Genomic DNA, 22,180 nt, shown 5'->3' on the forward strand with positions numbered 1-22,180 from the left:
ATGACTAAGCATGACAGAGGAAAATTCAATGCCTTTAAGTTGTGGTGCTGGAAAAGAGTATTGAACATACCATGGACTGCCAAGAGAACAAACAGGTCTGACCTGGAGAGAGTGAAACCAAGTTGCTCCTTGGAGGCAAGTATTTTGAAGCCCCATCTCATATACTTTGGGCATGTTGCCAGGGAGAACTAATCCTTGGAAAAGGACATCATGCTTGGAAGAGTGAGGGGACAGCACAAGGGAGGAAGACCCTGGATGAGCTGGACTGATACAGGAACGAGGGCTAATGGGAGTAAGTGTATCAGAGACAATGAGACTGGCTCAGTATAGAACAGGGTTCAGAAAATAGGGTCTCTGTGAGTCACAGGCAACTCAATGTTACATGACAACAAAAGGAAGGTTTAGTAAGCAAGTAAAGTTCCTGTTTGACAATGTCCACACAAATCGATGAATTATGGTAGTTAACATTTTCTACCCATATCTTTTGCCCATTTTGTAATTGGATCATCTGTTTTTTTCTTCTAGAGGCCTAGTAGTACTCTGTAAACTTTTGTTATGAGACCCTTTTCTGAGATAATATTGCCAAATGTGTTTTTCTCTGTCAGTAGGCTTTCTTTTCACTACATTGGGGAAAAGGTTTTGATTCACAAAGGAAGGTTCCATTCCTCAGTTTTATCTTCTCCTGGCTATACATTTCTGGTTGTATTTGTCAGCCTCTTTTCCACAGGCTAGGCCTTCTAAGTTTGATCCCATTTTGTCTCTTATGATCTTTATCAATTTGAGCTTTACCCCCAGGTCTCTGATCCATCTTGAGTTGAGAGTGTTTTTTTCCTCACTATATTGTGTCTTCCGTGAACAGGGAGCATTTTTCTATTTATTTGAGTCTCTTTTTGTTTCTTGCAGAGATGTTTTGTAGTTTTCCTTGTAAAGTTCTTTTGTGTCTCTAATTAGCTTTAATCCCAAGTATCTCAATTTGTGGTTAGCTATTGTAAATTATATTGCTGTCTTAGTTTCCTTCTCTATGTTTTCTTTGTTACTGTAGAGGAATCCCACTGACTTTTGTATATTGATCTTGTATCCTGCCACCCTACTTAAATTGGTCCATTAGCTCTAACAGTTGTTTTTTTTTTTTATGTTGTTGTTGAGTCCTTGGGCTTTTCTGTGTACACTATCATCTACATATAATGACAGTTTAACTACCTCATTGTTGATCTGGATGCCTTTGATTTCCTTCTCTTGCCATATTGTCCTAGCAGTTCTGATCTGGATGCCTTACTTCCTTCTCTTACTTTTCTGTATTAACAGTACTTCCAATACAGTAGAGTGATGAAAGTGGGCATCCTTGTATGGTCCCTGTTCACAAGGAAGAAGATTTTAGTTTTTCTTCATTGAGAATGATATTTGCTCTTAGTTTTGCATATATACTTTTTGTTGTGTTGAGGAAATTCCCTTCTATTCCTATTTTTTTCTGAGTGTTTAAAAAAATCAGGGAAAGTATTTGGATTTTATCAGATGCCTTTTCTGCATCAATTGCTGGGATCATGTGACTCTTGTTATTTTATTTCTTAATGTGAATTACATTGATTGTTTTTCTTATGTTGAATCATCTTTGCATACTTGTCATGATGATTTTTTTATGTACTATTGGATCCTACTGGATATGATTTTATCAAGGAATTTTTCCTCTATGGTCATGAGAGATATTGATCTGTAGTTTTCTTTTTTGGCACTACCTTTGCCTGGTTTTGGTATTAAGGTTATGGTTGCTTCATAGAATGATTCTGGGAGTGTTCCTTCTTTTTCTATATTTTTGAAATAACTTCAGTAGAATTGGTAATAAATCTTCTCTGAATGCTTGGTGGAACTCAGCCATGAAGCCATTTGACCCAGGATTTTTTTGTGTGTGTGATGGGGGAGTCTTTATGATCTGCTCAGTTTCTTGTTTTTTGATAGATCTGTTCAAATGTTTTACATCTATCTGTGTCAATCTGGATAGGGCATGAGTTTCATGGAATTTATACATTTCCTCTTGGTTTTCAAATGTATCATGTTTTTTGTAATATTCCTATATCATAGATTTAAAAAATGTTATATATTTGTTTGTTTACAAAGTTCATATACATTATATTTCACACTATCCTTCATTCACATTATGTTTCACACAGTCATTCCCATTCATTGTTGTTGTTGTTGTTGATTGCTGTCAAGTCAAACATGACTTACAGCGACCCTATGAACAAAGGACCAGAACCTTGTTCTATAACTGTCGTCATTTTTCTAAGTTCATATAGTTTCCAGAGGTATGTTGTTTAGGAAGTGGACCCATTCATTATGTTTTATAAAATTAATCACCATTGAATTATGCCCATAATTACCATGCCTTTGCAGATCCCTGCCCAATCTTTTCCATTTTCTTTACTCCCCCTTCTTCCACCCACTAAATTGTGAGACACTATGATTTTCCCCCTGCCCATCCTCACCCCTCTGCTTCCACCCTCCCCACTTGAATTTTCATACATATTTTACTAGGTAGCTTTCTATTTATATAATAATGCTGTTATACAGTACTTGTCCTTATGACACTGAGTTAGTTCACTCAGCATAATAATCTCCAGTCCCACCCAAGTTAAGTAGTAATTTTTGAAATTGTTACTCCTGAGTGCTGTATAGTATTCCATCATGTCAATGTACCAAAATTTCTCAATCCATCCAATTGTGGTTGGACATTTGGGCTGTTCTATGTCCTTGTGATGGTAAATAACACTTCTGTGAACATTGGTGTACAAATCTCCATTTGTATCTCAGTGTCTCAGGGTATATTCCTAGCAATGGAATAGCTGGATTATATGGAATTTATATGTTCAGCATTTTGAGGAAATGAATGGCTAATTTTTCAGAAGTTGATCACCACCCTTTCTTCCAAAGCCTCTCTGGGTGGATGCAAATTTCTAGTCATTCAGTTCGCAGCTGAGTACATTGATTGTTCACATCACCACAGACTCGCTTCTGCAATTTAGAGATGCCAAAACTGAGCAAGAAAAAAGATGAGTGCAAATCATTATTGTAGAATGAGAATGAGGATCCAAAGGGGAGGGGCAGAGGGTGGAAATAAAGGGGAGAGATGGGGGAGTTATAGGGTGTTAATCATAGGGTTGCACAATTCGATGGGTAGGTGGGGTGAAGGAAATGGGAAGGATCTTTTGTGAAAGACAATATAGTCATACTTTGTAAATAAATCAGTGTGAAATTTAAAAAAAAACTTTTTAAAAAATAAATTTTAAAGATAAAAATTTTAAAAGACAAGTGCACTGACTGGATTGAATAACCTGTAAGCAATAGAGTTGAGATTCAAAACTAGAAAGTCAAGCCTCAAGTCCCCACGGTTTAAGTGGTTATCACACAAACAAAGCCAGTTGCTATGGGGTCAATTCCAATTCATAGTGGCTTCAATTTTTATTTGATTGACTTGAATCTATTTCAGTTCATCAATAGAGCTGTGTTACATAGGATCTACAGGAGCTGATTTTTCAGAAGTAGAACACTTGCCTTTTCTGTTGCCCCTAGGTGAATTCAAACTTTTGACATCTCACTTAGCATCTGTGTGTGTTAACCATTTGATTCACTGAAGGACTATGTGAGTTTTCTATACCAGCCTTGTTATTGTGATAACAGAAGAACTGTTGTTTCTGTTATGAACCATAGAGCCAGAACTGACTCAGGGCTGATCTTCTAGCAGGTTTTCAGATGTTGTAATTTGCACAGGAGGAGAGTGTCTTTCTTTCTCACAGAAAGCAGCTTGTGAATTCGAACTGTGTGCCTTTGGGTTGATAGTGCAGTGCATTACCACCAGGTTATTCTCCTAAAGAAGAATCAGAGGAAATACTAGAACAGGGTTTGCTAGTCTTGTTACCCTGTCCTGTTTCTTTACTAATTTGAACAGCTGAGTGTAGCTCCTAGGCACTTTGTCTCTCAACTAGGCCTCTTTGCAGCTTGCCAGCTGTTGGCAACCTGCCACTGGTGCAGGAGAGAGGGGACACTGCCTGGAGCTCCCACCTCCCTTCCATCTATGAGACATGGCCTTTAAAATACAGTCCTCCTTTTCCAGAAGGGAGCTTCAAACTTCTAGTTTGATCACAGTTCCCCTCTCCCTTCCTCCCTGCCAGCTTGTCTAAGACAAAGCAGAAGAGATTCAAGGCGATGGCTGGGTGCTCACTGTTCTCCTCCTTTATCCAGCTTGAGCTCAGTAATTCAGATCTCTCCAGATTCCTCACTCTGCCCAAATCAGAACAGAATTTGATACTTCTCCAAGTAGAGATCATTACCTGTTCCCTCCTCAGTGCTATCCATAATGATCTAAAATAGTGCAAAGTTTGCTGTGACATGCTCACATTTTCTCAGCCCTGGACTGCCAGTCAGCCTGAGTGTTTGGCTATAAGAGAATTTATATTGTAAAACATAAAATTTTGGAAGGCAAGATCCTGGATAGTGCTTGTGATGGTTAATGTTATGTCAGCTTGGCTTGGGATTTTCAGTTGTTTGGCCAGACACTAGTCTAATTGCTAATACTTATGATGTTCTTCTCCATGGACTGATCCCTCCTGACAGCATACTCAAAGTACGTCACATGGAGCTTCAAAATCCTTACCTCCAAGGATCAGCTTGATTTCATCTTCTCCAGAACAGACCTGTTTGTCCTCTTTGTAGTCCATGATATGTTCAATAATCTTCTCCAGCACCACAACTCAAATGCATTGATTCTTCTATCATCCTTACTCACTGTCCAGCTCTCTAATAATAGTAAGCAGATTTTCCTAATGCAATTTGGCTTTTTATTTTCTTACTGCTGATACCAAGAGTGTTGACTGTAGAGCTAAGCAAGCTGAAGCTGTTAATAATGTCAGTCTCTTCACTATCTATCATGATGCTGCAAGTTGGCCCAGTGGTGAGAATCTTTGATTTCTTGATGTTGAGCTTCAGTCCATATGGAAGGCTGTAGCCCTTCTTTGACCTTCAAATATGTCATGCCCTCCTCAGTTTCAGCAAGCAAGGCTGTGTCACTTGAACAACGCAGTTTGTTAATGAGTTTTCCTCCAACCCTGATGCCACACTCCTCCTCTTAATGTCCAGCCTCCCAATTGATCTGTTCCACATATACATTGAAAAGGTATGGAGATAATGTAATAAAATTATTTCTCATCTACTGTCATGCCTTGCCTTTGGAAACTCTATGAACAGTGCTCAGGTATTTCATTAATAGGGTCTCTATGAGTCGTCTGTGACTTGACGGCACTTAGCGATAACAACAACATAGAAAGAGCTATGTTGGCCTAGTGGACAAAAAGTTATGCCACCAAGCCCAAGGTGGGTGATTTTAATCTGTGGCACTCAGGTCTGGTTTAAATTGGTTTTGGTCAAACATTCTTCTACATGGTATAGCACTGGCCTATGCACTGCTGTACAGAGGTAACTTGTGATTGCTGTGATGCTAAACACTGTGACACTGATGTGCCAAATGCGATAATGATTACCCATGGTGGACAGTGTTTGGTGGAGTTTCCCGATTAAAACAAGCTTGGCTCATGCAATATTATTCAAAATGGTTGACTCTGGAGAACATTATGCTGAGTGAAATATCCCAGTCACAAAAGGACAAATATTACATGATGCCACTGTTGTAGAATGGGACTAACCTCAGGGTTGGGGAGAGACTGAGTAAGATGGGTTCAATAATGTATACTGCACTAAAACAGAGGAGGGAGAAAACTGTGTAAAAGAGATATGTGACTAAGTATTTCTGTCATCACAGGAGTCTAGAGCGAGGGCTACACGGTGGAGGGGACCTGGGGGAGGGTTTGTAAAACAATGAAAGAATCTTTTCTTTTACTTTTCCATAATTTTTGACTCATGTACTTATAACTTGTTAGTTAAATTTGTGTCTTCTAGGTTGCAACACCCCCATGATACATCTTCAGGGATATGAACATGTATGGCTAAGCACAATTAATAACAGTGCATCTAAATTCCAAAATCAATCTCCATAATAGTCTATGTGTTTCCTACTGCCAAAGGGGCCCTTTAGAGTAGTGAGAGAAGATCTTCACCCTGAAACCCACAGCATCCCTTTTCAGCAGGAAGTAGCTAAGAGAATACGCCATCCCCTTTTCCTTATGAATCAAGGGTGAAGTCTCTCTCAGGGAGGAGTGATAGGGAATGGCAAAGGACACACTGACAAAGAAGATTAATCAGAACTGGCTTTGACAAGCACTGTGGCAATTGGACAATTAAAACAGACTTTCGGATGGCGGGGAAGAAGAACAAACTGGGGAGGAGGGTAGAGAGAATGGTGCAGCAATGAAGGCATGAAAACCCAAAATCCCTGTAAATGTTCATTAAAACTAATAAAATTTAATAAAATTCAGAAAAAAAAACCCAAGCTTGGAAACAGACATCCACTTCCAAAATGGCTTGCCTTTGGAAACAACAACAACAACACTGTCATGTATGGTGATCATCTTCTCTTTGTAATTGATCAGTTGAGCTCATTCCATAGTATGATGATTGTTATGTTATGATGATTGAAGGATTTAACAAAAGTCTGTTTGTTCATTCTTTTTAAGAACTTATTTTTTTATATAATTCACTCTTTTATAATCATTCATACATATTGTTTCTTTCATGTACACTTTGTTTTACACAATCACTTCTGTACATTGTGTTTTATATAGTTAACTATTCTTGAGCTGTTACTTTTACCTCCCCATTTCCTCAAGTGCCCATTGCACCCTATCTATTTCTTCAGCCTGTCATGCTCACTCTTTTAGGAGAGTTCTAGAGGCCTAGTGAATGAGGAGTTGTGCTGCCAGCCCAATGGCAGACAGTTTGAATTCATGAACTGACCCATGGGAGAAAGATAGACAATCTCCTCCCGTGCAGTTTACAGCTTCTGACAACCCACTGGAGCATCAGCTTTGAGTTGGTTCTGACTTGACGGCAATGAATAGTTTTTGTTTATTTGCTCTTTAAACAAGAATTCATTTAGTCTGTTGTGTATCAGACACCATGCCAGCCCCTAGTAATAAAATGATCCAAAACTAAATCAGAAATAAAGTCTCTCAACTTCTCTACTTTCAAGAAACTATGACCTGAAAGAAGCACATTTTTAAAGGCGAAAAAAAATTTGAGAAAAGAATTAATTCTCTGTAATGGATATTCAGGAAGTTCTGGTGCCATAGTACATAGGGAGTTGTTCTGGTAACCCAAAGGCTAAGCCACACTCACAGTTCAAGCCCACCAGTGGTTCCATGGGAGAAAGATAGGCATTCTCCTCCTGTGTGATTTACAGCCTTGGAAACCCACTACAGGGTCAGTTGTGAGTTGCTTCTAAATTGACAGCAATGAGTGGAGTGGCAAGAGGTTTGTTTATAAAGAGGTACATGGGGCACATCACAGAGCATGCTGTTGGGCAGAGAGAGGGACTGGCATAGAAGACTTCAACATAGCAATTGGGCTTGGTTCTTACAAGTGAACATTGAAAATCAAAAAGCATTAGAAAACAATTTGAATTTACATAACAGGAATTCAGGTTTTATAGGAATTTGTATTCACATTGAGCCTGAGGAAGTTGATTGAGAATTATATTATGATCAGACTTTACATCATGTTGATGAACCTGGATAATATTCTGTTGGCAGTGAAAAACCAGACATTAACCCCTTTTCCTCTAAGAAAAGAGGGTAAGTGGTAAGGAAAATACAGATACAGATACAGATGAGTTTGAATTTAGAGGACTTGCTGAGATTAAGGACCTCTGATCTTGGTGGCTTTCAATTTTTCAGTAACATAAAAGGCTGAGACATTGGCTAAAAGAGTGCTGACAAGAAATTTGAAATGGTAAATATATGGAACGAGCACTCCACCATACAAAAGGTTCTGGTGGCCTAGTGGTAAGATGCTGTGCTGCAATCCCAGAGGCATGTGGTTCAAATCCACCAGCTTCTGTGCAGCAGAAGGATGGGCAGTCTCTTCTTATTGATTAACTGAAAACCTGCTTGAAGGTCAGCTATGGGTCAGTTCCAACTGAACAACACACCACAACAATGACTCTAGCACACAGAAAAGGGAACTGCCAACAGATGAATAAATACATTTCTGACCCACAAGGGTCTCCTCGCTTCATATCAAGACATTTATATTAGTTCTGCCTTTATGTTAGACAGTTGTCACTTAAACTAGCTTTCACAAAGGGCACAAATAGAATTGAAGGAGATAAGGAAGCCATCCTCTTCTTATTATGATTTGGAATGTAGTGTTTAGGATGTGGGTTCTCAGGTCAAGCAGATCTGGTGCCAAAACCTTAATGCATGTGATATTTGGCATGGTTCTCCTTTTTCTGTAGATCAATCTCCACATTATTTAAAGTAGATATCATAAAAATGACTTTGCAGGATCACTTCATAGTGATTTAATGTGCTTTGCTAGGCAAAGCATCTACTCTAGGGCCTGTTAACATTACTGGCTTCAAAAACCTGTAGGTGCTATAGTTTTAAATTGCTGTTACTGTTGTGTTTTATCCATTCTCCTTGAAGGGCATGCTGTTCTCCTCAGTGGAATGTGTTAAATCCACACAGGACCTAGTAAAGTTCTACCTACATGAATCGAATCGAGTTTATCGGGATAAAATGGTAGAAGAGAAGGACTTTGACCTTTTTGATAAAATTCAGACAGAAGTGGTGAAGAAGATTTTTGATGTGAGTATTGCACTAAGATTTTTTTCTTACAGTTAAAAAAGAATTATTATTATTATTATACAACTGATGGTCAAAATTGTAAAAATATCAAAATTAGGTTAAAAATTAAAATTTGTCATCATATCTCAGATGAAAAAATATTGGCATGAAGAATTAAAAAAACAAAAAGCAAGCTCACTGCCAGTCAATTCATAGTCTTCTTGTTCTTTCATGGGGTTTCTGAGGCAGTGCATTTTAATGAGAGGAAACTGCCCATCAGCCTCTCATGGAGCTTCTGGTGCCTCAAACCATATGAAACCATTTGGTAACAGGGCAGCATCTATGAACCATGCCACTAGCCTTCCTCAGGACAAGAAGATGAATGAAGTAGTGATGGAATCTTGCAACTGAAAAGGTCCAGAGATTTTTTCACCAAGCAAATAAATCACTTTTCCATTTAACACGTTGTCGCAAAAGATGGCAAAAATGTGTTTCTAAGCACGGTTGTCAATTTAAAAGGGTGAGGCAATGTGTTAACAAGCCTTACACTTTGTTCTACGTCACTTATTAAGATTCCAATATTATGACAGCACCCCTCTCACTTCCTCTCTGTGTCCCATGTCCATTCTTCCTTCTTTGCTGACCCTTCCTGTCTTCTGAGTTTCATGCCTGGGGAGATGCTGGCCTTTTGATCAAAGATATTTTTTTTCACTTGAATAACATTTAAGAATCTAAAAAATCTACCTTTGAGGTTCAGATTTTATTTATTGAACACTTTTTTAACTTTTAATTTGATGGGCCATCATTTACATAATTTTATTATAAGATTGTAATGTAGACATTTTAAAAATAATGTTTAAATTGTTAACAAATAAGAAAAAAATGTCCATAGAGAGCATTTGATCCAAATCCCCAGCCAATCCAGTGTCCACTCAGTAGCATCGTCCCGATTCTTCATCTCAGAATGTGCTCCAGTGTCTGTGAGGATGCACAGCCAATCCAAGCAATCCTTCTGGAAGAGTCCAATTTGGAACAATTTTAAATCTCTGTCCACTGAATCCGAGGTCTGTATGACCTTTTACATGTTTTATTTATTCATCTTTTTATTTCTGAGTCTTCTTTTCTCCTGGCTAACAATCCTTGGTCCTTTTGGCCAGTTTTGACACAGCATGACTTTAATCCCAATTATCATCTGCTCATTCTCCCGTCAGTGTCCCTCTCTGATACTGTGAGGCCCAAACTTCATTAGAATTCTCTGAAGTTTTCTCATATACCACTACCCACGCATTCAATGCTGTTGTCTCAGTATTGATTCCTAGCTGACCCTCCATTGGGTTTCCAAGGAGATATTACCCATCTTATTCTCAATGTACACTATGATGTTTTCCAAAGTATGTCCTACTGAACACTTTAATGCTGGAAAGAAAGGCTATATGGTTATTAAGTTGAAAAAGTGTTTCATACTGTACCCTCTCTTGGATATTCACAGCACATTTAACATGATAAAGTCCTGAAAATCTTGAAACACTCCAATGAACATATAACTTTACAAATATATTGGACCTGAAAATTCTTTTCGCTCCGTAAAATCTATTGTTGTTGATTGCCATCAAGTCAAGCCTGACTTATAGAGACCCTGAACAAAAGGCCTGAAGTCCTCTATAACTATTGTCATTTATCAAAGTTCATAGAGTTTCCAGAAGCATGAATTGCAGAACAACTGATTCATGGACTATGCTTAGAGAATGTTGTAAATTGTATTGGGGGAGATTGCCCAAACATTGATATGTTGTTGTTGTTGTTGTTATGTGCCATCGCGTTGCTTGTGACTCAAAGCGACACTATGCACAACAGCTCTAAACTCTGCTCTGTCCTGTGCCAGTCTCATTGTCTTCGACACACTCATCCCGATTGCCCCAGTCACCGAATCAATCCACCTCCCGGAGGGCCTTCCCCTCCTGTGCCTGCCCTCCAACCTCCCAAGCATGATGTCCTTCTCCAAAGACCAGTTACTCCTTACAACATGACCAAAGTATGTCAGACGAAGCCTCAGAATCCTGGCCTCCAAAGAGCAGCTGGTTTAACCCTCTCCAGGATGAATCTGTTTTCTTAGCAGTCCATGGTACCCTCAACACTCTTCTCCAACACCAAAGCTCAAAAGCATCAATTCTCCTTCTCTCCTCCCTGGTCATTGTCCAGTTCTGTGATGCATAACAAGTGATTGCAAAGACCATAGACTGTACCAGATACACCTTAGTCTCCAGAGACATACCATTGCTTTTCAGTACTTTAGAGAGGTCCCTAACAGCAGACTTTCCCATCACAATACATCTTTTAATTTCCTGGCTGCCAGTGCCAAGAGTGTTGATTTTGGATCCAAGCAAACTAAAGCTGTGAGCAATCTCTATCTCTTCACCATCCATCCTGATGCTATATTAGTAATTTCAAATTGTATGTATTATCACAATTGCATCATAAGTTACTATGCGTTGGCCAAAGCCCCTCTTTTTTTCTAATGAGACTCCAAGTCTGAGGATATTTGCAGTCCCTCCTAGACTATATGACTCCCTTTTCAGACGTGTGTGTAAGTGACATTTTAAGTAACTTATTTCAGTCTGCAGTCAATAATAAGGTCAAATATCCAAAATTTTTCTACTTCTCTAAATCACTTTTATCTGGCCTGGTATTTAGTCCCCTTGCATCTTAGATGTCCCTCAGTAAGCCTGGAAGAGTTTACTAATCTATGTCTTCATCGTCAGTTCTGCAAATGAGTATTGATTATCTTCCTCAGAGCTGGCACTTCAGTTCAGTCTTTGAGACAGAGGTTTTTATATGGGTCTGTGTACTAAAAACACATCCTTTTGATCACAGACTAAGATAAAATTAATACCGCCGTTATCCTTCCCCCAAAACCTTTGAAATGTCAGCCCGAAGCACCCTTGAATACATCAAATCTTGGTATTGATATCAAGGAAAAGTGACACAAAGACTCTTAAAATCTTGTCTTCACCATCAAAAGCTTCAATTTCTCTGATTCATGGCCCATGTGTGGCATATAGCATCATCATTAATGAATCTTTGATTCACTGAACTCATGAAGGTTTTTTCCTGTTCCTTCTGCACAGCATGGCTCTGATCATAAAATCAGACTTATTTTGTTCATCAAGGAGTTTATTTGAAGACCAGGATTTTCATCGCTCTGCTTTACTTGCCCATTTTCAAACCAGAGAAATGCACTTGTTCCCATATGACTCACCCCACAACTCCCTACTTGCCTTTAAGTTCATTTCAGCACAGGCTGGTCCCAGGCACAACTGAATAGAGCTATGTCCCGTCGGTTTCCAGTGGCCGTGAGCTTCAAAAGTGCTTCACCAGGATTTTGTCCTTTGGCATCTCTGGGTGAACTCACACTTGCAGCCTAAAAGTAAGCAGCTCAGCACAGATATGAAGAGCTTGCCAGACATAAAGCGCATAACAGAGTGTGGGCTGCTAACCCAAAAGTCTGTGTCCTAGTGAGTAAGAAGTTGTGTGGCCAACCCAAAGGCAGGCAGTTCAAATCCACCAGCTGATCTCAGGAAGAAGAGGGCCAGTGTCCCCTTGTGCAGCTGAAAACTGAGTGGATGGTCAGCTAACTATGAGTCGGTTTTGACTTGATGACAATGAGATGCCTTTTTGTTGAGTGGTTTGAATCCACCAGCCACGCCTAAAGAACAGGGTGGGCAAAGAGTTACAGCCCTGGAAACCTGCTGGAGGGCTGTGTGAGGAGGAATAACCCTTCAGCCGTGAGTGAATCTTATCCACATATTCTGTCCTTACATAACAACTCTTTAACCGTCTCATAACCAGGCAGCAGTCCTGGTCTCTATAGATGTGTTTTCATCCTCACTTTCACTCCATTAAGTTGGATGAGTCTTATCCCACAGGCTTACAGGGATAATCCTACAATGACTCGTGCCCTGGTCATGGTCCCTGCTGGTGAAATAGCATGTGGTTCATTCTTGCCCTGCAGCTTTTAGCCTGAGCTTCTGGGGAAAGAATAGCGCATGCTGGTATAACTTTCTACCTGTGCCTTAGAAAAATCTGTTCTTTTTTAAAAGATTTATATCCTCTATAATGTTTTTTTGCCAGGCAATTCTGGTGGCCTAGTGGCAAGAAGCTGTTCTGCAATCCAAAGGCATTTGGTTTGAGGCCACCAGCTGCTCCACAGGAGAAGACAATCTCCTCCCGTGAGATTACTGCCTCTGAAAAACCCTCTGGAGGGTCAGCCATGGGTTGCTTCTGACTCCATGGTACACAACAACAACAACAACATAATCTTTTTCCCATCCCTCAGATATCTGGGTTCTTAACAAATACATAGTTCTTTTCTGTCTAACAAGAATTTTTTTTTAATTTAGTTTGTTTATTTTTCATTTCAATGAACATCTACAGAGATTTTGGAATTCCATTCATTCATTGTTGTACCCTTCCTAACAAGAAATTTAACAATTGGCTACCTCCTCAATACTTGGAGGCTAAATTGGTAAAGAGGCAGAGTCTGTTTAAGTTCTGTGTTATAACCTCCTGGCCAATCAGTTGTCAGTGTGATCCTGACGCCCTGTGCGTGGAACTGTAGGGTTTTCAGTGGCTGTTTTTTTGCAAGTGGATCACCAGGACTTTTCCCTAAAATGCTTATGGCTGAATTTAACAACCTCCCATTTAGGGAGCTCTAGTGGTCTAGTGGCAAGAAGCTGTGCTTCAATCCTGAAGGCATGCGGTTCAAGGGCACCAGCTGCTCCGTGGGGAAGGATGGGCAATCTCCTCCCGTGCAATTAACTGCCTCTGAACACCCTCTGGAGGGTCAGCTATGGGTTGGTTCTGACTCTGTGGTACTCAACAACACACAACAACAACCTCCCATTTAGTAGCTAAGTATATTAACTATTTGTATACCCAGGGATTTCAAGTGTGTATCCAAAACCAAATTCATTGCCTTCAGTTGGTACCACTCAGAGCAAGTTCCCAGGGAGTTTTTAAGATGATAAATTCTAATGAGATGAGAATGCCCATCTTTCTTCCCAGAGCCACAGATGGATTCAAACTGATGGAAATGTGCACCATGTAACTGCCTACAACCCAAGAGTTCCCTTACTTGTGTCACACTAGATATTTATTTTGACACTTAATAATCCCAAATCTATATGAAAGATTTACAAATAAAGGTCTGTACTCTGAGTATTTTGTTTAGCTGTGTTCTCATTGGAAAAACAAAATAGCCAAGACCTCTGCAGTTAGTCCATGATGCTAGGACTAATATATTTGTTTACCCACTTCATGATGTTACAGAGGATGTTTGAAATGATGGTGAAATTAAAAAGAGCTTACCTGTGAGTGGAAGGGGATACATGCGTGCATCCTTCTAAACAGAAGATCCCAGTGTTGCTGAGCTCCCCATATTCATTTCTGAAACAAGACATACATTACAAAATGAACTGGGGAAGGAGGAGGGAGGAAAATATGTATCAATGAATGAGTTATAACCTGTGCTTTCTATAAACTTTCACTAAAATTATTAACATTGAAAATATTAGCATAAATTAAAAAGAAAACAAAAACACTAATGTGTTTAGTCATATACAATGACTAAAAAAATTAATCCCACCAGAGCTCCCTAATGAAACATATGGGGAGGGGCAAGAAATTAGAGGTAGGAACTTAGCAGGATGTTGTGATACTGCTCTGGACTGCAATACAAGACTTGCTGAAGTGAATGCGGGGGAGCTGAGACATGGTCCCCTTCACCCAGTACCAGTGTCTTCTGCTTAGGAGGACGCACCCAGGCATCCCCATCCACTCCTCCACTCAGAGATGAGCTCTTTTTAATTCCACCAGCATTCCAAACATCCTCTGTAACATCATGAAGTGGGGAAAGGTTAAACATTAGAAGGAAGCAACTGTTGGAGGCAACATTGCTCCTTCAGTTTCAGGGGGATGCAGAGAGCAAGAGAAAATCAGGTGTCGGCTCTATATGGACTGTCCTTTTCTTGGCAGGACATCGAAGGGTCTGTGGAGCAGACCCAAAACCTGAACATGTACTGCCACTTTGCAAATGGGATCGGCGACCCCAAGTACATGCCCGTGCCGTCATGGGAACTTCTGAGCCAGACCCTGGTGGAAGCCTTGGAGAACCACAACGAAGTCAATACCGTGATGGACCTGGTTCTCTTTGAGGACGCTATGTGCCACGTGTGAGTGAACTTGTCTCTTTTTTTTCTTCTTCCTAACTTCAGGGGCTACGTCAGATATTTAAGATATTTATAGACCTTTTCATAAAGTCAGGCCACGATTGTTATTTTGGACATTAGGGACATTTTGGACAGAGCTGGATTTATTTCCATTTCTGCCATTTACTACCTCTGGGGAGGTGGAAAAAGTCCAACACTCAACTAGTATCTAGTATTGACCAGTAACTAGTTCAGCTGCCAACTCAGCCTGATTGGTGGTTCAGAAACACCCAGAGAGGTTCCTCCGAAGAAAACCTTGGTGATACCAGAGCCATTGAAAACTTAGAAGCACGGTTCTGCTCTGAGGTCCATGGGATTGCTGTGAACATTCACATACAAATACCTGTTTGCTTTCCTGCTCTTGGGTCTTCTGAGTACATACCCAGCAGTGAATTGCTGGATTATACGATAATTCTATGTTTAACTTTTGTAAGAACTTGCAACTTGTTTTCTTCAGTGGCTGAACTGTATGGTTCCATCATGAACACACAAGTGTTAATGTTCTCGACATCCTTGCCAACACTTTTTTCTCTTTCCGTTTTTTATAGCCATCCTAGTAGTTTAAAGAGGTATCTCATTGTGATAGAAAGTGTTTTTTTAAATGAAATATAATTTTAAGAAATATAATTCCATAATGCTCCGCAGTCTCTCCCAAGCCAGGTAATAATATACAAAATCATTGCTCCTGTGTGCCAGCTAGTATTCCATTGTATGATTATACCATAATTTCTCAATCCGTTCAACTGTGGTTGGGCATTTAGGCTATTTCCATGTTCTTGTGATGGTGAATAATGCTGCTATGAACATTAGTGTACAAGTCTCCATTTGTGCTTCAGCTCTCATTTTCTTGGAGTATATTCCAAGCAGTGGAATAGTTGGATCATATGGAATTTCTTTGTTCAGCTTTTTTGAGAAAATGCCAAATTGTTTCCAAAGTGGTTATGCCATTTTACAATCTCACCAACAGGGAGAAGAGTTCCTATCTCACCATATCCTCTCCAACATTTATTGCTTACTGCCCTGCTAAACTTTGCTACTGCTACTGGGGTGATAAAAATGATATGTCATTGTAATTTTGTTTTGCATCTCTCTTATTGCTAGTGTTAGATTTTGGTTTTTTGGTTGGTTTTGTTTGTTTGTTTGTTTTGGGGTTTTTTTAGCATTTCTTCATGTGTCTGTTTGCCATTTGAATATCTTCCTCTGTGACAATTCTTTCCATGTCTTTTGCCCATTTTGTAATTGGATTATCAGTCTTTTTCTTGTGGAGGCCCTGTAGGATTCTGTACACTTTCATGATAAGACCCTTGTCTGAGATGGTACTGCCACATGTTTTTCCCAATTAGTAGGGTGGTTTTGTGGGGTTTTCCCCCACCCTGGTGGAAAAAGTTTTTGATGTACACAGAGATTTAATCTTTAGAAAGTCTCATCCATTCATCATGGGAAAGTCTGCTGTTAGGGACCTCTCCAAAGTGCTGAAGAGCAGTGGTGTGTCTCTGGAGACTAAGGTGTGTCTGATACAGGCCATGGTCTTCGCAATCACCTGTTATGCATCAGAGAGTTGGACAATGACCAAGGAGGATAGAAGGAGAACTGATGCCTTTGAGCTGTGGTGCTGGAGAAGAGTATTGAGAATACCATGGACTGCTAGGAAAACAAATAGATTTGTCCTGGAGAGGGTTAAACCGGGTGGCTCCTTGGAGGCAAGGATTCTGAGGCTCCGTCTAACTTACTTTGGACATGTAGTGAGGAGAGACCAGTCCTTAGAGAGGGACATCATGCTTGGGAGGGTGGAGGGACGGCGCAGGAGAGGAAGGCCCTTTATGAGGTGGATTGATTCAGTGACTGGGATAATTGGGATGGGAGTGTCAGAGACAGTGCGATTGGCACAGGACAGAGCGGAGTTTAGGGCTGTTGTACATAGGGTCGCTATGAGTCGCAGGCGACTCGACAGCACATAACAACAACAACAACATCCATTCATCAATTTTATCCTCTCCTATTTGTATACTTCTGGCTGTATTTGTCAGCCTGCTTATACCGTGGGCTAGGCCTTCTCCCCCTCCCCTTCTTATTTCTTTAAATAAAATTTTTTATTTTATTGTGATTTTTAACAAACGTTTACAGAAAAGTTATATTTTAATTCTTTCATTGTTGCACGTTTTACCACTCTCCTGCCCCTCCCCTCCCCTTTCCAAGTTGACTTTTTAAATACTAGTTTATTTACAAAATTAATATATATTGTTTTTGAGAACATATTCTTCCAATTTCCCACCCCTCTGCCATCAGATTGTACAACTCCATGATTAACCCCCTCCCCTGAACGAAAGTTTACAAAAAACTTGGATTTCCCTAGGCCTTCTAAGCTTGTTCCTACTTTGTCTCTTATGATTTTTATGATTTGGGGACTTTCCCCCTACGACTTTAATCCACCTTGAGTTATTTTTGAAACACCAGCTTATTCCACACCTGCCTGTACACAGTTGAACACTATTAGGGAAAAATCCTGTCCCTCATTGATTGGTTTTGCTCCACTTTGTCTGCCATGAATCCGAAGTGGATGTTCAATGATGTGAGAAGTCCTCCTCCACTCTCCTGGATGGTTTGTTCTCTCTTTGTCCTGCGATGACATGACACTTTTGCTCTCGTATTCCACTCCCAGTTTTCATCCCTACTTGGTGACCATGCCTCTTGTTTCACTGAGAAAAGGAAAACTACCTCTTGTACCTTTTTGATACATCCCACTTATATCCTGCCTGCAAATCCTCATTGTCCTCATATTTTAGTAAATGAGTCATACCTGTTTCCACCTATGGCCAGTCCCTCTACCTGTGCACTGCGTTTTATCCCCTCTCCTTTCTCAGTGACCTTTTTCCTCCCTGGGACCCTCTCCTCTCCCTCCGCTCTTCTCCTCCTTCTCCTCTCTCGCCCACTGTCCTACTTCCCTCATCATCTCTCCCTCCTCGCCTTTCTTCTCACTAATTTCTGGATTCTGTGAATCAGCATAAAAGCAGACCATATTGTTATTTATCATAAAAAATGATTCCTTACATTTCTGATCCCTTTCCATCCACTGTCACATTTCTCTGCTCCTTTTCACAGCTCCTCAGCCATGTTGACTACACTTATATTCATTCCCTCCCCTCTCAGGCTCCCCTTAGCACACTTCAATCAAGTCGAACAAAGAAGCACTTAACTATGTCAGTCACCAAGGCCATGTCCTCAGCTTCTTTTACTTGGCCCCCTGCTGCTGCATTTGCCATGATTAAATATTCTTTGGAAGCAGGAATGGCATGCACTTCCTAAACAACATGTCTCTGGAAACTGTATGAACTTTGAGAAATGACAATAGTCATAGAAAGGCTTCAGGTATTTTGTTCATAGGGTCACTATGAGTCATGCTCAACTTGACAGCAATAATTCTGGCTGTATTTGTCAGCTGTATTTGTCATTTTGTTTATATTTGTCCATTCATTCATCCCTTCATTAATTCATCTAAAAATGTGTATTGAAGCGAAAAAAAAAATGTGTATTGATTTATACAGTAAATGATACAAAATGAGTACAGTGATTCTTGTTTTATTCACTATCATATACACAATACCAAAGACAGTGTAGGGAGTAGAGCAGGTACTCAATAGTAAGTCTTAGTTGGTCATATGTAAATAAAAGCCATTGGGGAAAATAGAGGATAGAAGGCTAGAGCCCTCAAGGGCCTGACTTCAGGATGGTGATTTGGTAGACCTCATGAGGAGACAGCATTCACTATGACATGTACAAGATGTAAGATCTACACTTAGAACTCTCTCTAGGCCTGATAATGTTTTGCATTAGGCATCTATTAAATCCTCCTAATAATCTCAGTGAAAGCAAGGCCTGTTATTATAGACTCTGTGTGTGTATTATAAATGAGGAAACTGAAGCCCAGAGTGATGAAGGCAATTGCCCAAGATCCTGTTCCATATAAATAAGCCAAGGTATAGACACACAGTCAGCTTCTATAGTTTGCACTCCTTTTTTAATAATTTTTAAAAATTTTAATTGTGATTTTCATGAAAACTTACAGAAAAGATAGACTTTCATTCATTCATTATTGCACTTTTTGCCCCTTCCCCTTCTTCTCTCCCCCCCGCCCCGCATTGGTTCATTGTTGCAGAATTACCTCCCTCCCAGCAGCCCAGTCCTCTTTGCAATGTACCTTTTATTCTCAGCTGTTGTCATAGGAATAATGCCTAATCATATATTCCTTTTAAACAGTTCTTTCCTTCATCTGTTCCAACGCCCTCTTGACAATCACATGATGATGCTTCTCCATTTGATATTTGTCTTCCCCATGTTCTCATGGCCTTGTTTTCATTTTCTTCACCCTCAATTTGAACTTGCACATGAGTAATTGGTGATCTGTTCCACAATCAACCCTGGCCTAGTTTTTATTGCTCATATTGAACTTCTCCAGCAATTTCTTCCACAGATTTAGTCAGTCTGATTCCTATGCAGCCCATCAGGTGAGGCCTATGTGTAAAGTCATAGTTTGTGCTTTTTAAAAAATGAATAAATCACTGGAAATACAAAATTTGATCATTCTGTGTCCAGCCTCATTTCTGTCACAAAGCATATTTTCCAACTATCATTCTTTCTTCATTGTTCCCAACTTTTGTACTCCAGTTGACAATTATCCTTAATTAATTATCACAACGTACTTCAGGATAGAACTGGACATTTACTTTATTACTATGAATGCAATGCCATTCCTCTTCTGTTTTTCATTCCCAATGTAGTATACCATGTGATTATCTGATTCAAAGTTGCCAAAGCTAGTCTGTCTCATCTCATTGATGCCTAGAATATCAATGTTTATGCATCATATTTCACATTTTTCACAAGTTCTAGTTTTACAACACTCATGCTTCATATGTTGCATGTTCCTCTTATTAAAGAATCTTTGTCACTATTTTCCTCATTTTGATTGATTCGCAATGTGAGCTGTACTTCTAATACTATATCTATGTTCCTATTGTTCATAGGGTTTTCAGAGGCCTGCTATTTAAAAAGTGGATGTCCAGTCCTGCTTCATAGCCTGTCTTAATCTGGGAGCGCTAATAAAATCTGTCTACCGTGAGTGACTCTTGTGGCATTTGACACACCAGTGGCATAGCTTTCATAGCTTCAAACATACTTTAATAGTTGGAACATGGGATGTACAAAGTATGAATGTTTTAAAGCTCTGTCTTTCATAATTTGGACATGTGGCTAGGCAAGGCTGTTCCTTGGGGTGAGCTGGAGAATGGCAGAAGAGAGGAATATCCCTAACAAAGTGGATTGAGACAGTGAATGCGGCAATAGGCTTAAGTGTATCAAAGATGAGGGTGGCACAGGGTAGGACAGGATTCAGATCTGTTGTTCATAGAGTCGCTATGAAGTGTACTTGACTCAGCAGCACCTAACAACACCCAAAGCTCCATGAGTGCACAGATGCAATCTCACTTAGCAGTGAATCATCTGTAATTGGGTGGTGCTTGGCACATCCTATTGTTACCCATAAACCAAATCCATGTTACTTGAATTGATTTCAACTCATGGTGACCATCCGTTAGATTTCTTAATCTGTAAGTCTTTACAAGAAGAGGGTGCCTTTTCCCTCCTGTGGAGAAACTTGTGCATTAGAAATGCTGGCTTTCAATCAGCAGACCAGTATGTAATGCACAAAGCCACCAAGTCTCCTTATAGTGTTGTTAGATGCCATCACATTAACTCCAACTAGTGACAAGTTCACGTGTAAAATAACTAATTGTTGCCCACCTGTACTGTCTTCCTGATGGTTGGCAAGTGTGCAACTGTCATTCTGACTGCTGTATCTTTCCATCTCATCAAGAATTTGCCTTGTTTTTGCATAGTGGGTTTCAATAAATAAGGGTATAAAAATGTCTGTTGACCAATGCATCTTATAAAATTTAAAGTGTTTTCCATTCTCTTTAAGAGATACTGGAGCCTGTGTCATAATCTTTTGAGGATCTACCTCAGTGCAGACAAATTTTTGCCCATTTGAGCATGAATTTGATTTGAGAGAACAGCAAGTTATGCAATGTGTTTTCCAACATGGGTGATCAAACCATATAATGTTGGTTTTAGTTAGGCAAAAATATGGGCTGGCTCTGACTTTTGAAACTTGAAAATGGACTCTCAAGATTGTTTCCAAGCTGCATTTAAAGGCAAAATGACTGGAAGAATAAACTTCCTTGAGAGATTGTTTCTGAAGACATTGATTTGAATGTGTAATTGACTGTGTTTGAGAATGTCAGTTCCCCACTATTTTAGCCTTATAAAATAAGAGCCAGCCTTTTTGCCTCATCTTCAGGGGCTCTTTTAACCAGCCAGATGTCTGAGTTTCCTTATACCAGAAAACAGAAAGCCAGACAGTAGAATGAGAAATGCAGATTAACTGAGGGTCATAGATTGCATGTCATGGCAATGTCCCACATTGGTCTCAAGGTTCGATCTTCTGAGATGTATGATGGGAGAAGAGCAGAGCAGAGAGGAATCATGCACTTTCCTAGAAACTCACAGCACTGAGGGACTGGAGTGACCCTTCCCTCAATGTGATAAAGTAGATGTTCGCTCCGACTGTATTGTCTTGCCCTTTGATTTCTTTTTATTTATAAAATTCAAATACAAATTTGAAGGGGAGCTCTGGTCGCCTAGTGGCAAGGAGCTGCAACTACAATCCCAGAGGCACATGGTTCGAATCCACCAGATGCTCTGCCGGGGAAGGAGGGGCAATCTCCTCCAGTACCAGTCAGATCTGATTTGACGGTACACGCACACAAAAATTAAAAAAAAAAAAATACAAATTTGAACAAATTCTTTCAATTTCCCTCACCCTCGTCCCCCACCCATCAAATTGTACAACCCAATGAATAATTCCCCCTCCCTCTGCTTCCAGCCTCTCCCACCTTCCTAGATCTTTATATTCATAACATTTTCTTTTGTCTGATTCACCTACACCTTTCCCCAACTTTACAGCTCTTCCCTTCTGCTGTTCGTATGCTCCTGTCCTGAGCCCAGTGAAAAACTCCACATGGTGGTTCAGGGCCTAGGTTCTGGCAACAGAGCCAGCCTCAAGTTCAAATCCCAGTCCTGCCATTAATTTTCTACAGAACCTTGAAAAGAATGTATTTCACCTCCCCAAACCTCAGT

At 40.0% G+C, this 22,180-nt stretch overlaps 1 protein-coding gene across 1 annotated transcript in view; it reads left to right on the top strand.

The window, feature by feature from the left end:
• DNAH9 (dynein, axonemal, heavy chain 9) overlaps positions 1 to 22,180 on the top strand; it is a 623,295-nt gene that overhangs the window by 319,055 nt on the left and 282,060 nt on the right. Inside the window, 2 exon segments of the mRNA XM_006898570.1 lie at positions 8,586 to 8,747; positions 14,757 to 14,953. Of these exon segments, the coding sequence (XP_006898632.1) occupies positions 8,586 to 8,747; positions 14,757 to 14,953 (359 nt within the window).

The sequence above is a fragment of the Elephantulus edwardii genome, unplaced genomic scaffold (genome assembly GCF_000299155.1).
Source record: "Elephantulus edwardii isolate Elephantulus edwardi_28Jun2011 unplaced genomic scaffold, EleEdw1.0 scaffold00233, whole genome shotgun sequence".
Taxonomy (NCBI): domain Eukaryota; kingdom Metazoa; phylum Chordata; class Mammalia; order Macroscelidea; family Macroscelididae; genus Elephantulus; species Elephantulus edwardii.